At 40.4% G+C, this 16,160-nt stretch overlaps 1 protein-coding gene across 1 annotated transcript in view; it reads right to left on the minus strand.

Moving 5' to 3' along the window:
• Positions 1 to 10,826, minus strand: part of dgkzb (diacylglycerol kinase, zeta b) — an 84,399-nt gene extending 73,573 nt beyond the window's left edge. Inside the window, exon 1 of the mRNA XM_029115099.2 lies at positions 10,571 to 10,826. Within this exon, the coding sequence (XP_028970932.2) occupies positions 10,571 to 10,770 (200 nt within the window). The 5' untranslated portion in view covers positions 10,771 to 10,826. The remainder of the gene's footprint in view (positions 1 to 10,570) is intronic.
• Positions 10,827 to 16,160: the final 5,334 nt, after the last annotated feature.

The raw sequence follows: 16,160 nt of genomic DNA on the forward strand, positions 1-16,160 counted from the left end.
CTCTTTTAAAAGGCAGGCCAAGAAGGCAGGAATACCACATCAAAAATCAAACAGCTTGTTGCAGCTTATAGGAAAGATTTACAGCCCCACCGAACCATTTGAGTTTTAAATTCATTGAAGAGCACTAATACATTACAAAATATAACTACATACATAGAGTATAAGAGGTCACATGTCTGCCCGCCTGTCCCTTTGATGAGGGAAACACCCAAACCACCCTAAGCCATGGGGGAACAAAAAGACACTTTGTGCAAGTGTGTGGAATCAGGTCAGTTTTTAAGACATTGGGGTTTTTCATTTGGGCATGCTGTAAAAAAAACATTTTGCAACAGAATACCGTAAGAAAGTAGTCCTCTGTTGCAGTCCACTTTTATTTTGCTTTGTACCTAACAAACACAACATGGTTTTAGTTCATCTGCTTAATTAAAATAGGTTTAGAGTACACCAATGTTTCCACTTTAGAACATACTGTATTTCACACTGTATTAAGCAGGTGTAGTTAATAATGTGTGCAGATAGTCAAGGTGGACCATTTTGGAGGGGTTGGGGCTCCATCTAGTGAAGCTACAGTGTAATGTAATCACTGAGAATGATATTGTGTGTGTGATAACACCAGCAAATCAATATTAGGAATAGAAAGTAGATAATAAAACAACTCTTCGCAATATGCGCAGCCCAAACCTATATCCAAAATTCCATATCATTGCAAGTGAACATGTTCAAAAGTATGAAAGACAAAAATTCTAATATTTTAGATCAACGCTGTGCATACAAATTTTGCACTCTTGACAGATGCCCTGATTTAATTATCTCTGTCTGAATGGATGTTACAGCCTTAAGTGATGAAACCAGTATGATAGAAATTCATTGCTCAGAGGTTAATGGCCAAGTATAAGATGACATATAAATGTAAAACAGAGAATACAAGCAAAAACATCTGTAAAGTAGGTAATCTACTTTACTGTATACAAAAATCTATATAATGTACTTATAATGTACTATTTTTTATTTTATTTTTTATTTTACAAACACCCACATATTAGCCCACGCATACAGAGGAGACTCCAGAGAACATTGAGCTTTCTCTGCACTAGTGCAAAAAAATAAAACTAGACAGCAACCCACACACAACAGGACAGAGGTTCTCAAACTCTTTGAGACTCTGGATCATTTTTGTGATGGCAAATTCAGAACACAACTTGAGTAAGATAAAAACAGCATTGCATTTTACACTGCCATTTCATAACGTCTTCATATCCTTTCAGTCCTCTACTGCAGCGGTTCTCAAATGCTTTTGATTAGGGGTTCAAATTCAACAAGGTCATTTTAGTTGCCTTCTAATACTTGCACTACTGTTTGTGTTTTGCCTAATTGTTATCTGGAAAATTCTCAATAAATGTAGCAATTATACAAAGGAAAAACATTCCCACCTATTTCTATAGTCAATAATTCCACATTGCTTGTATTGATGATATCGGCAAGCTAAGAAAATAGTCATGCTTATACACGTAGCTCTATATTGAAAATATTTAGTTTGAAGAAAGATATTTCAGAGAATCCAATTGTATGTGTGACAACTAATCTAAGGAGGGAAGGGGTGGGTCTGGTTGAGGTCGAGGGGATACTTGTGGACCATATAGGTGTAAAACAAAAGCTATCATCTTTACTTTCTAACCAGTAGTTATTTTATTTTCAGACTAGAGTACATTTTAAAATGAATTACCAGTATAAAAACAAACGTGACACCCGAAACTATTTTGGGGCAAGACACTCAACAAGATCACGAGTACAAGCAGCTGAAATGGGTTTTCTCAGAAGGGTGGCTGGCTTCTCCCTTAGGGATAGGGTGAGAAGCTCAGCCATCCGTGAGGAACTCGGAGTAGAGCCGCTGCTCCTTTGCATCGAAAGGAGCCAGTTGAGGTGGTTCGAGCATCTGGTAAGGATGCCCCCAGGACGTCTCCCTTGGGAGGTGTTCCAGGCACATCCAGCTGGGAGGAGACCTCGGGTTAGGCCCAGGACTAGGTGAAGAGATTATATTTCGACACTGGCCTGGGAACGCCTCGGGATCCCCCAGTCAGTGCTGGCAAATGTGGCTCGGGAAAGGGAAGTTTGGGGTCCCCTGCTGGAGCTGCTGCCCCTGCGACCCGATCCCGGATAAGCGGATGAAGATGAGAGATGAGACACTCAACGCTAGATTACCAAGAGGTCTTATCAGTCACCAAGGGAGCTGTACAGCCCTGTGATTGTACTTCATATGTTATTAAGTTAAGTTTAAGTTCAAGACTTGGTGGGACAGCCTGTGCTAGAAGTCTCAGAATTAACTTAAATGTTTATCCTAAAACATAGTATTGAGGTTTTTTTTTAACCAAAAGGAATACATTTTTTGAGAATGGAAAAATCTTGTCTCAATAGAATATTCTTTCTGTTATTACATTTAGCTATTTTTTGGCAGCAGAGGTTAAATAAAATGGATGGGTTTAACAAAATTCCACACAGCATTGTTCTTCCTTTTCCTTCTTGGAAACCAGTACAAAGTCATTAGAAAATAGAACATAATGATTACAGTCCCACTGACCGGAATGTCAACAGATGAAACCAGTAAAAAGCAAAGGAAACATTGTGAATGTGACCAAAGACCTCTTTATTTCACAACCCATGGTCAAAATACAATACAAGGAGAACTTACGGTCTCAATGGGTTTCAAGATGACTGGGTTAACAGCCGCTGTTCGCTTTCATTATGGGGTTCACTTATTTCAAGAGCCTTGTGGTTGATGAATCGATATGTTACAGCATGCCCTCACAGGCCATACAGGCATGGGTTTATAACAAGCCATCATGTGGGCATGTTTGTGCATGACAAGTCCTTTGGCCAGGCTGTGCAGTCTTTCTACTATTTATGCAAGAACAATCCTACCAGCCCCAGGGCTACAGAGCAAGTGGAGAGAGCAAGAAGGAAGAAGCAAGAGAGATGAGGGAGAGATGAGATAAGTGAGAGAGAGCTAGCTAGCGAGCGAGAGACAAAGAGCAAGCGCTAGCAAGGGAGAGCTAGCAAGAGAGTGAGCTAGCTAGCGAGAGAGTGCTAGCGAGCGAGAGAGCTAGCAAGAGAGAGAGCAAGCAAGAAAACTAGAAAACTAGTGAGAAAGTGACTGAAAAAAAGACAGGTTGAGAAAGAGGGAGATTGGAAAGAGCCACCGACAAAGACAAAAAAAGAGGGAAAGAGGACATGTGGTGCCTTCCTTTTGATTAGAAAAAAATTAAAATCAACAACAATATAATATCTTGCCCAACAGGGATGCAGTTTGCCTTGTTACGTGCATGGACGTGCTCACAGTTGTTGTTATGGTTTGACATTTAGTTGCTCATTAATTTGAAAAATTGATTGTTTCTATTTTGGAGTGGAGCAACTTCCAGTCAACTTCTCTCCTGCCTGCCTGACTGGTATGACTGCTTTGACGAAGGGCAGCTAATAGGGCAGAGATAGTTAGCACACATGAAAGCACAGAGATACTGAGACAGAATAGGATACTAAGGTAGGATTCAACATCCTGGAAGCAAAATAGCTTCCAGGAAACAACATGAAAATACACAGCAAACGTAATACTACTAATCTTTCTCGGACATATTCTATACTTGTTAAAATTAGGACTAAATCTAGACATGCTGTGGACCCACAAGCGTGGTTAAATGTTTTAAAGCCTGAATGCCATTCACAATGCTTTTATTTTCAACTGCTGTCTTCAGTTGCACAAACACTACAAAGTTTCCAGTTCTGGTCAAGCTGCTGAGGTTGTGTTTATACATCTGTCCAAGAAAAATTATTTGGCACCTTTATCTCAATTGCCGGTCTCTAAGACTTGGGACATACAAGAAGGCACTGACATCTTCACCACAGGGTTACATTAGCTCCTCAGTCTGCACAGGTGGTCAGATCACCTGCTTTGTGCAATTCACTCCTGAATTGTGAAAATTGTGAAAATGCATAACCACACTGGGCGAGAAACCCTGATCCGTGAATGCCCTCAGTGACAACATTCCTACCATTTGAGCCAGGTTTCACTATTTGCAATTGTCAGCTGGGAGACGTAGTATGGGTCCCAGGCATTTAAAACAAGACAATCATCGGCATTGTACCAAAAAAGCTGACTTGTGATTCACAAAAAGAGCTACAAATCATACAGTGGGGCAAAAAAGTATTTAGTCAGCCACCAATTGTGCAAGTTCTCCCACTTAAAAAGATGAGAGAGGCCTGTAATCTTCATCATAGGTACACTTCAACTATGAGAGACAAAATGAGAAAAGAAAATCACATTGTAGGATTTTTTATGATTTTATTGGTAATTTTTGGTGGAAAATAAGTATTTGGTCAATAATAAAAGTTCAACTGAAAACTTTGTTATATACACTTTGTTGGCAATGACAGAGGTCAAATGTTTTCTGTAAGTCTTCACAAGGTTTTCACACACTGTTGCTGGTATTTTGGCCCATTCCTCCATGCAGATCTCCTCTAGAGCTTGATGTTTTGGGGCTGTCGCTGGGCAATACAGACTTTCAACTCCCTCCAAAGATTTTCTATGGGGTTGAGATCTGGTGACTGGCTAGGCCACTCCAGGACCTTGAGATGCTTCTTACGAAGCCACTCCTTCATTGCCCGGGCGGTGTGTTTGGGATCACTGTCATGCTGAAAGACCCAGCCATGTTTCATCTTCAATGGCCTTGCTGATGAAAGGAGGTTTTCACTCAAAATATCACGATACATGGCCCCATTCATTCTTTCCTTTACACGGATCAGTCGTCATGGTCCCTTTGCAGAAAAACAGCCCCAAAGCATGATGTTTCCACCCCCATGCTTCACAGTAGGTATGGTGTTCTTTGGGTGCAACTAAGCATTCTTTCTCCTCCAAACACGATGAGTTGAGTTTTTACCAAAAAGTTCTATTTTGGTTTCATCTGACCATATCACATTCTCCCAATCCTCTTCTGGACCATCCAAATGCTCTCTAGCAAACCTCAGACGGCCTGGACATGTACTGGCTTAAGCAGAGGGACATGTCTGGCACTGCAGGATTTGAGTCCCTGGTAGTGTAGTGTGTTACTGATGGTAGCCTTTGTTACTTTGGTCCCAGCTCTCTGCAGGTCATTCACTAGGTCTCCCCGTGTGGTTCTGGGATTTTTGCTCACTGTTCTTGTGATCATTTTGACCCCACGGGGTGAGATCTTGCGTGGAGCCCCGGATCGAGGGATATTATCAGTGGTCTTGTATGTCTTCCATTTTCTCATAATTGCTCCCACAGTTGATTTCTTCACACCAAGCTGCTTACCTATTGCAGATTCAGTCTTCCCAAGCCTGGTGCAGGTCTACAATTTTATTTCTGGTGTCCTTTGACAGCTCTTTGGTCTTGGCAATAGTGGAGTTTGGAGTGTGACTGTTTGATGTTGTGGATAGGTGTCTTTTATACTGATAACAAGTTCAAACAGGTGCCATTAATACAGGTAACGAGTGGAGGACAGAGGACCTGTATCTTCTTAAAGAAGAAGATACAGGTCTGTGAGAGCCAGAAATCTTGCTTGTTTGTAGGTGACCAAATACTTATTTTACCAAGGAATTTACCAATTAATTCATTAAAAATCCTACAATGTGATTTTCTGGATTTTCTCATTTTGTCTCTCATAGTTGAAGTGCACCTATGATGAAAATTACAGGCCTCTCTCATATTTTTAAGTGGGAGAACTTGCACAATTAGTGGCTGAATAAATGTTTTGCCCCACTGTATTTAGCAACATGCAATTTTTTGCTCAGGCAACTACATCTGCCAAGTGAGCACAGGTGGATTTTGAAAAGGTACAGACTTTGCCTTCTCGAAATGCTCTCTTGACTTAAGTTTCTGTAAGTGCAACTACATTTTGTCTTCTCAAAGTGGTATTTGCACACTTGTGCAAGTCTATAGACTGATACTGACACCATGCAGTGTATAGGGCTAGAACCAGGCTCTATCTGCCTGTGACACCACCACCTCACTCATGCTGGGGCTAGAACCAGGCTCTGTCTGCCTGTGACACCACCACCTCACTCATGCTGGGGCTAGAACCAGGCTCTGTCTGCCCGTGACACCACCACCTCACTCATGCTGGGGCTAGAACCAGGCTCTGTCTGCCCATGACACCACCACCTCACTCATGCTGGGGCTAGAACCAGGCTCTGTCTGCCCGTGACACCACCACCTCACTCATGCTGGGGCTAGAACCAGGCTCTGTCTGCCCGTGACACCACCACCTCGTTCACCGACTTGGCCTCAGTGAGGAAACAAAAGTGCAATATGAACCAGAGGTTTGACGCAAAGCCAAGAGTCCAGATACCAACTATAAAGTTATCCTGCATCAGAGAACACAGACTCCATCAGACAAACAAACTGACCATGTTTTGATCCTTCTCATGCCAGTTCAGTCACCATTTTGCTTTTTATGTTTCAAAGCATTGTCATAGAGCTAAAGGGAATGAGATAGCTAGAGAGGCCATCCTAGTTATGGCGGAGGGGGTTGAGGAGATGCCTGAAAAATGTATAAAAGCAAGTGTTCATACTTGGTAAACACAACAAGTAGTGTGACATGATAAGAAGTTACTTGCACTACCAGTAGAGCCGTGATGCTGATTTGCATAAGATATACACAGCCACACTGTAGAAAACACATGTATATGCCGGAACCAGTACTCATACAATATATTCACATTTCATCTGTTACTTCATGTATCGAAAAGGGTCCTTCAATTTCCTCACTCTGCACGTTTCCAAACAGGAATGGGCAGATTGAACATCCTGTTGCCTTGTGTTTGATCACGCTCATAGGCAATCTCAATCTAACAGATTTGGCTTCAAATATTAATTTAAGTAGCATTAATCCAGCATTAAATTTATTTTTGCAATAATTTATTTGTAATGATAATAGTAATGTGAATTTGGACACCCCCTAGAAAGTAACCCTAACATACTTTGACATATGGATATGTAATCTTCATTTCAACACTATTGACAGATACAAGATTATATTTTGCAAACATTTACTCACCAAAAATTTACTGAAATGAAATTTCATTGGGCAGAAAAAATATGTACACCCCTAACTTCAATAGATGATGTTGCCTGCCTTTTCAAATTTACCTCACTTTTCTTGACAGTACATCTTCTACATTGTCATATTCGGGGTCTTTCTTCCATGCCTGCCTCAAGTACACTACATCATTGACAGGTTTGAGATCTGGGCTTTGATTGGAACTCGGCCATTCCATAAGCCTCAATTTCTTTTTGAGACATTCTGTTTTAGCTTTGCTTGTGTTTTGCATCATTGTCCTGTTGCAAGTTCCATGTTCACTTCAGCTTCAGCTTTTTAACAGATGGCCTCACGTTGTCAAGAATTATCTGGTGTAACATGGAATCCATGCTCACTCAACAATGGCAAGTTGATCAGGCACTGAGGCAGCAAAGCAGCCCCAAACCATACAGTATATTGCCACCACCTCCATGCTTTATGGATGGTATGAGATTCTTCTTCCTTCAATAGCAGTGCGTCTTTTTGCAAATATCATCTGTCCAGAGCAAATTGTTCTACTAGTTTTGGTCTTTAGCCAGATGTTGTCTGACAAACGTCAGTCGTGTCTTGATATTCTTTTTTGAGACTTCCCTTCCTTTCTGACTTCCCGTGTAGGCCATGTTTGTGCAGTCTTTTTGGGTCAGTTGACTGATGCACTATCACATTGACTGTGGCAAAAGAGGCATGTAGATCTCTATGTTATCCTGGGGGTGACAGCTAAAAGTTTTTTGGTCAGCTCTTGGTCTGAATTGTCTAATGTAGCTTGTCAAGTTGTCTGGAATTTTCTCCATTTGTATATGATCCATCGGACAGATGAAATATGTACCTTTAATTGTTTGAAAATAGCTTTGTTACCTCCCCAAGACTCAGGTATCAAAAATGTTCATCTGAGAGCCTCGAACAGGTCTTTTGATCTTGGCATATGTCAGCTAGTCACCTGATTTTAATTTAAGCAATTTTTTGTGATGGTAGCGGTGTACATCATTTTTCCATAGTTTATTTTAGTTGCATACATTGATTAAAAGTGTACTTACTGTGTGCAACTTCTTACTGTGTGCAATTGGATTACCTTTGTCAGTAAATGGGGTTGGAATTGAGATCAAATATCAATGTATCCAAATACATCAAGAAAACTTCTCAGTACTTACTTTTTCACATGATTGCACTTATTCATATTCACAATGAAAATAGGTATTTTACAATGCATGTATTTTAACCCAGGTGGGTTATAGACATTATGGTAGACACTAGCTGACTATGATACAAGCATTAAAAAACAATCACTTACAGTACAGTACAACGTTAGGTAAAATGATGACAGCCAATACAGTCATTGTAACTACTCTGTTTTCCAGTTATAGTAAGTAGTCTAAAAATTTGATGATTGAACGCACCAATTCAGCATGACACCTGCCAGCTTGGGAGCATCGGTGATGAGCTTATTTCCTTTAATGCATCATTCCCTTTAATGTCTGAAAGAGAAATCTGCCCTTTGAGGATTATATCTGCTGGATCCCAGACTGCTCCATTTCTCTGATTCATTAAATTAATTTAAAGGCAATGGTTTGATGTGCTGGTCCTGCCCAATGCCAGCCCTCTCTCTGCGAACAAACGCATCACCCTGACGTGATTCACTCAAACTACTGTTCAGGTGACATGCAAACAGGCTGCCTGACTCAATTAAGGTGTCTGAAATGGAATCATATAGGCCCTGGTTAAAGCATATCTTTCCACAGGCAACAGGGGCCAGTTGGGCTATAGATGTTTCTGAGCTGTAAGCCTTCATTCTTGCAGGCAGTGTGCCAGTCTTGAGTTTCAATAACCATGTGGAATAAGCAGTTGTAGAAGAAAAGTCAAAAGCCTTTTTTGGTTTTGAGAAAAAGGCAAGGAGAGAGGAGGTGAGGAATGGCAATGAGAAGGGTCATTGTCTCATGACACCTAGTGTACTTATGACAATCTACGTGGATGTCAAGCCACACATTTACTCATTTTAACCAAACTACAGTAAATAACTCCAAATTAATAATATTACATCTTGAAGAAATCGAAAGAAAAAGGGAGGAAACAATGTCTCATTGTTCTTTATGGGTCACTTGACTGACATCAAGTATCTCACCAGTGTGATAACCCCCACACTCGGGTTGGAATCTCAGAAAACATGATAACGCATGACTTCCTCCCACAGGGAGAGGAGTCATCAGGAGAGACTTCCTCACAGACAAAGACTGAAAGAGACAGACAGACAGACAGACAGACACTGCAACAAAATGACAGAATCGTGAGAGAGAGCGTTAAACCCCTCATCTCCTTTGAGCAGTATTGTGTCTTTGTTAGGGGGAGACCTACTCCTGACCAGTTTCTCCCTTATATTTTCAGCAAAACAAAAGATTGACCACAAATCAGGCATTAAATCCATGCACTGTCTTAACACACGCCAGGTGTGTTCTGTGCAAAGCATGCCAGACATCCTGCTACCACATACCCATAGGCCCATCAACACAGGAAGAAGCACACAGATGGCATAATGAAAGAAGCCAGGAGTGCCTAAAATGAGAACACACGCTTGATAATCAGATCTAAGGATACACGACCGCACTGACAACACAGTCCATTTTCAAAAGACACCAAGACAATTATAAATACAATTAAGAAGCAAACAGGTAGGTGAGTCACAGTCCTGTGAAAAGGAGCACTCCGGTTTTAATATCATTAGGATTTTTAAATAAGCCCTGTGTAGGACTTTCAAAGGATATTATTGGCTAAGTGGGGAGATGATGGATATGGGACTGTATCCCTGATGACAGCTATGGAACAGAAAACCCAGACAGATGCCTCCTAATTGGGTTAATGTGTGAACAAGAACAGGAAATGACAGGGGAGACGAGACAGGTCGCTTTGTACAGTTTATAGCAGATCAAAGTTATGTTTCCAGGACACTAAGTCTCATTAGATTCATCCCAAGTCAGTAAAAACCAAGCACACGAATATACATACAAACAAATGTATATAAAACATATACTGTATATACAAACATACCTAACCCGTCCTTTTCAGGAAATGAATTGGAAGGAGGGAATGATCATCGGTTTTTCGTACATGGATCTCAAAACATATTTCGCATTGAGAAACAGCAAGTACCACTGTTATAAAATAGAACTGCCAAGTTGGACTATAGCAACTTCTGTTTTAGACAACCTGTGTGAGTATGCATGATTGAGAAGTATATGGTTGTTGGGATTACCAACAAGTAGCATTATATTGTAGGCTAACATTTAGCCCTCTCTAGCCTAATCGTATTTAGGGTATTCCACATTTATGACGTAAATATATTCACAATGCTGTATATTTCCCAGCGTAGATAACTGAATTCGTGATAGTCGTAGGAACGGGAGGAAAATAGTATGGACATCACTCGGGTCCAAAGTTGATTGAAAGAGGTAGGATTGTGCTGTGCTATATACATTATTTTATAGATAAACGGGTACCTGTAGGATAGCTGTTTTCTTAGCGCGAGGTTCATGAACTCGTTCTCCAGCTGGTTTTCCGTCATATTGACAATTCCCTTCCGTACTTTCTCGGACACCTTTTCCACGGAACTCTCTGTATTGAAGAGACTAATTTGGCTTTTGTCGTTCAGGAAAATATGCTGTCCTTCGATAATCTCCTCTAACCTCGTGGTCGCCATCTGTTCAGCATTCAGTGTGTGTGGACTGACACTTCGGTGATAACAATAAAAAACGATTCTAAAAGTGGCAACCACAACCTCTAGGCACATCAACAGTAGAGGGCGCGCATCCTAATGTGGACTCGTTCAGTGATACATAATTCTACATCGTCAAATAATCAAAATATATGACAGCAAAATAAATTGTGAAATTTTTAATGAATTAGCAACCAACATGTTAAAACTGTTTAGACTCCTGTTGACTACCAAACCAATACTGCTCTCTGTATGCAAGCTCTGGCTGGCCAGTTTTTTTTACCCCAGTTGCGAGATAGTGGAAAAAGTATGTACACAATAATACCACAGTAATTGTCCGCATGTTAAATATTTATATCGTTGTAAAACTGCAAACAAACTGCACTGTCCATTCAGGGTTCGAAACTAAACATGTACAACATGATAAAGACCGCTTCTCAAAACAGAAAAACTAACACAGAGAACAGACAAAACAGACAATATACCAGACATGGCAGCATTAGAGGAAGACACTGAGGAAAACCTGCTAGGTGTTTTGCTTCATAGTATTTGGAGGAAGAAAGTAAATTCACTTTCACTTATTCTTTGAAATCTATGTGTGAAGACTGCTGCTGGCGTCTAGAAAATTGTGGTCACGGTGTAGAGAGAAGGATCTTTGAAGTCACACACATGCACTTAACCCCATGACTTAGGTCACTCCCAAAAAACAATGCAGTTATTTATCAAAGGCCAGTGATTCATAAAATTCCTGCATTTAAGATGAAGAAATTCAAATATGAAGTCCTATATACTAGATACAAACATTTGATTAATGGAGAGCATAATATGTGTAATATGTCAAACTTAGCAAATTAGACATTTGGGTTAAGTATATTGGGCTGCCAAATAAATAAAACAACTCCTAAGATTACACTTATTACCTAATATAAAAAGCATGGCCTAGGTTCAGCACTCAATCAGCAACATTTTCAATCAAACAGAGACCTCTTGTGGTTTGTCAGAGTGTTGCAAACAGTTTTTAGTCTCAATGGGTGAGTAACAGATAAGATTCAACTTTTTTGTTATTGAACAGTACAGCACAATGACATGCAGTTAGCATCTAACCAAATTGCAAATAGAAGAGGGCAGCAATTTACATGTATTTACAAGTATTAAGTATAGTGTATTTTACAAATGGGATATATAGATGTGCAATGAAGGCAAAAGCAAGAACAAATGACAATTCTAAATGTGCAAGAAAGGAAATTGAAGGTGCACGTCCAACTGAAATCCAGGGAAAGCATCAGTGAGGTTCCCAAGGTAGATGTGTACATGTAGCAACAGAAAACGTCCTTATCTTACTTTGCAAAGCACTGTCAGAGTCCAGTAGTACAAGGAGAGTAGTGCAACAAGATCCCTGAGAGACAGTACTAAGCGATTGGTGAGTGGGTATGATTAGTGTTGCTTAAAGAGTTCAGCAGGGTTGCATTAGCAGGGAAGAATATGTTCCTGAGGGAACAAAGAGACCTGTACCGCCTGCCTGATGGTAGGAGGGCAAACAGTTTGTGGCATGGGTGTGAAGGGTCTCTGATGATGCCGCACGCACTACGCAGACACCACTTACCCTAGAAGTCTATGATGGTTGGGAGCTGAGCACCATTTATTCAAGTTAAATATTTGGACACTGACATAATTTTCATAATTATGGCTCTGTACGCCACCAGAATGGATTTTAAATGAAACAGAGTTGCAATTGAAGTTCAGACTTCCAGCTTTAATTCAAGGGGTTGAACAAGACTAATGTATGAAACCTTTAGGAATTGCAACCATTTTCATACACAGTCCCCTTATTTCAGGGGCTCAAATGTAATTGGACAAATTAACACAATCATAGATAAAATGTGCATTTTTAATAATGTGTAGAGATTTTTTTGCAGGCAATGACTGCTTGAAGTCTGGAACGCATGGACATCACCAAACGTTGGGTTCCCTCCTTTGTGATGTCTTCAGTTGTTGTTTGTTCGTGGGTCTTTCTCCCTTAAGTTTTGTCTTCAGCAAGAGAAGTGCATGCTCAATCAGGTTAAGATCAGGTGATTGACTCAACCATTGCAGAATATTCCACTTCTTTGCTATTTTCCAGTATGTTTTGGGTCATTGTCCATCCGTAAAGTGAAGCGCCATTCAATCGACTTTGCTGAATTTGGCCGAATCTGAGGAGAAAATATGTTCCTATACACTTCTAAATTAATCTGGCTGCTTCTGTCTTCTGTCACATCATCAATAAACACTAGTGACCCAGTGCCATTGGAAGCCATTCTTGCCCATGCCATCACACTGCCTCCACCGTGTTTTACAGATGATGTGGTATGCTTCGGATCATGAGCCGTTCCAAGTCTTCTACATATTTTTTTTCTTCCCATCATTCTGGTACAGGTTGATCGTAGTTTCATCAACAGCCTCACAAAATGTAAGATCCAGCACCATACTTCAGTGGGGATGAGGTACTTTTCTGCATGGCTATGACTCTGTGAATGCCAAACCCACCTCCAAATAGCTCAATTTGGGTCTGATCTACCATAAAACCTTGTCCCCTTGATAGTTCCAGTAACATCTGAGAAACTGTAAGCACTTTAATTTGTTGTTTGATGACAACAGAAGCTTTTTTATGGCAACGCTTTGAAACAACTAGTGGTTATGTAGGTGGCATCTGTTTGTACTTCTGTAGACCTTCTGACACCAAGACCCAACTAATGTCTGCAATTCTCCAGCTGTGATCCTAGGAGATTCTTTGGCCATTCAAACCATCCTCCTCACAATATGTGGGTCAGTACACATCCTCTTCTAGGCTGATTGTTAACTTCCCCATTTTCTTAGTTATTGTCCTGATAGTGAAAATAAGCTATATTCCTGATTTGTGCAGGTCACAGCCTTTTGTTGCATATTGTTAGCTTCTGTCCACTTTTGATCCATGAACAGATGTTTTAAACAAACAAGTCAGGGGAGAATCTTTAATTAGCAAGAGTCCAAAATGTTGATCTTCTATAGTTCTTATATGTTCTCCAATGATTACAAAGTTAACACTATCTTTTATGCCAGGACAGATAGGAGGCGGTCAGTGTTCATAGCAAACCATTACACAGACTATTATAAGAAAGATTTTTCCTACAATACCTGTGTAATGCATATTCCAACCTATGACCCAAGGGTCTGTTCAGAGAGTCCTATGACAGTCACATACACAGTTCCTAACAGGTGGTATGGACAGGGTGTTTGGGACCCATCAGTAATGGGACATCACATGTCCTACCTAGTGTCCTTCGTACAGAGATAGTTAGTACTCTCATACATTGTCTCAAGCTTAATTTATTTACTTTCCATGCCCAATATCTATCAACATCATTACTGTATTCTCTGGACTTTATCATAGCGATGGATGACTTTGGGAATTTGGCCAGTGTGTCACCTCATATTTACACCTCCGGTGAAACAGGAAGTCATGGCTTATCACTTGTGTTCAGAATCACTTAGGTGAACTTACAGTGATAGTTTGACCAGGGTAAGTCATAATGCTAACCCTGAGATATTCTTGAAAGCCTGTGGAGTTATTTTTCATGACAAGCCATTATCCACCTCTGTCCTAGCCTGGAATTATAATTTTTAGCATTGTCCAAATTCATATTTTTTTCACAGTTTCCTCATTGTATAGGGCATTGTATAGGAATCCATGATGTTTCATAAGAAATGATGTCACTCTTGCTTATGAAACAATAAAGAAGAGAAAAGGTAGAAATACAATTAAAAAACAAATAAAGGAACATTGTAGAAAAATGTAGAGAAAAAAATAGAGGAACGGTTAAACAATACAGGAACATTATAGGAGCAGCAGAAGAACCAGTTAGGAATAAGCAGAAGAACAGTACAGGATCAATAGAAGAACAGCAAAAGGACAGTACATGAACAGTAGAGGAACAGTAGAAGAGCAGTAGAGGAATTTCTGAAGAACAGAAGAGTAACAGCTGAAGTTCAGTACAGGAAGCATTGAGGCCCAACAAAGGCATTTGAGCTTGTTTAGGTGGGATGCAATTTAGTCCAGATCATGAAGTCATAATGCGAATTCAAGATCAGAATTAGCTTCATTTGCCAGGTATGTGTACCCATATGAGGAATTTGACTCTGGATTATACAGGCACATGATGTGCTTACTCATAAAAAAACGTAAACAAAGAACACTCAGCAAAAGTCACCGACTGCAATATACAGTACACATAAATACACATAATAAACCAAAACAACAACATAGTAAGACAGATGAGACAATAGTGCAATGAGCAGGGTGCAAAGGATGCTGGAGTAAATCTTTTTGTGCATGTATTATTAAGTACATTATGACGGTGGATGTGATTTATATATACAGTTCACTATTTCACTCATTAAAATTAAAATCAATTTATAAACATTTTTCTGGACTCTTTGGTTGTTTTTCTGTCTATCAGTGTTCAAATAAACCTACCATTAAAATTATAGACTGATCAATTCTTCGTCAGTGGGCAGATATACACTCACCTAAAGGATTATTAGGAACACCATACTAATACTGTTTGACCCCCTTTTGCCTTCAGAACTGCCTTAATTCTACGTGGCATTGAAGGTGCTGAAAGCATTCTTTAGAAATGTTGGCCCATATTGATAGGATAGCATCTTGCAGTTGATGGAGATTTGTGGGATGCACATCCAGGGCACAAAGCTCCCGTTCCACCACATCCCAAAGATGCTCTATTGGGTTGAGATCTGGTGACTGTGGGGGCCATTTCAGTACAGTGAACTCATTGTCATGTTCAAGAAACCAATTTGAAATGATTCGAGCTTTGTGACCTGGTGCATTATCCTGCTGGAAGTAGCCATCAGAGGATGGGTACATGGTGGTCATAAAGGGATGGACATGGTCAGAAACAATGCTCAGGTAGGCCGTGGCATTTAACCAATGCCCAATTGGCACTAAGGGGCCTAAAGTGTGCCAAGAAAACATCCCCCACACCATTACACCACCACCACCAGCCTGCACAGTGGTAACAAGGCATGATGGATCCATGTTCTCATTCTGTTTACGCCAAATTCTGACTCTACCATCTGAATGTCTCAACGAGACTCATCAGACCAGGCAACATTCTTCCAGTCTTCAACTGTCCAATTTTGGTGAGCTCGTGCAAATTGTAGCCTCTTTTTCCTATTTGTAGTGGAAATGAGTGGTACCCGGTGGGGTCTTCTGCTGTTGTAGCCCATCTGCCTCAAGGTTGTGCGTGTTGTGGCTTCACAAATGCTTTGCTGCATACCTTGGTTGTAACGAGTGGTTATTTCAGTCAAAGTTGCTCTTCTATCAGCTTGAATCAGTCGGCCCA

Source organism: Esox lucius, chromosome 19 (genome assembly GCF_011004845.1).
Source record: "Esox lucius isolate fEsoLuc1 chromosome 19, fEsoLuc1.pri, whole genome shotgun sequence".
Taxonomy (NCBI): domain Eukaryota; kingdom Metazoa; phylum Chordata; class Actinopteri; order Esociformes; family Esocidae; genus Esox; species Esox lucius.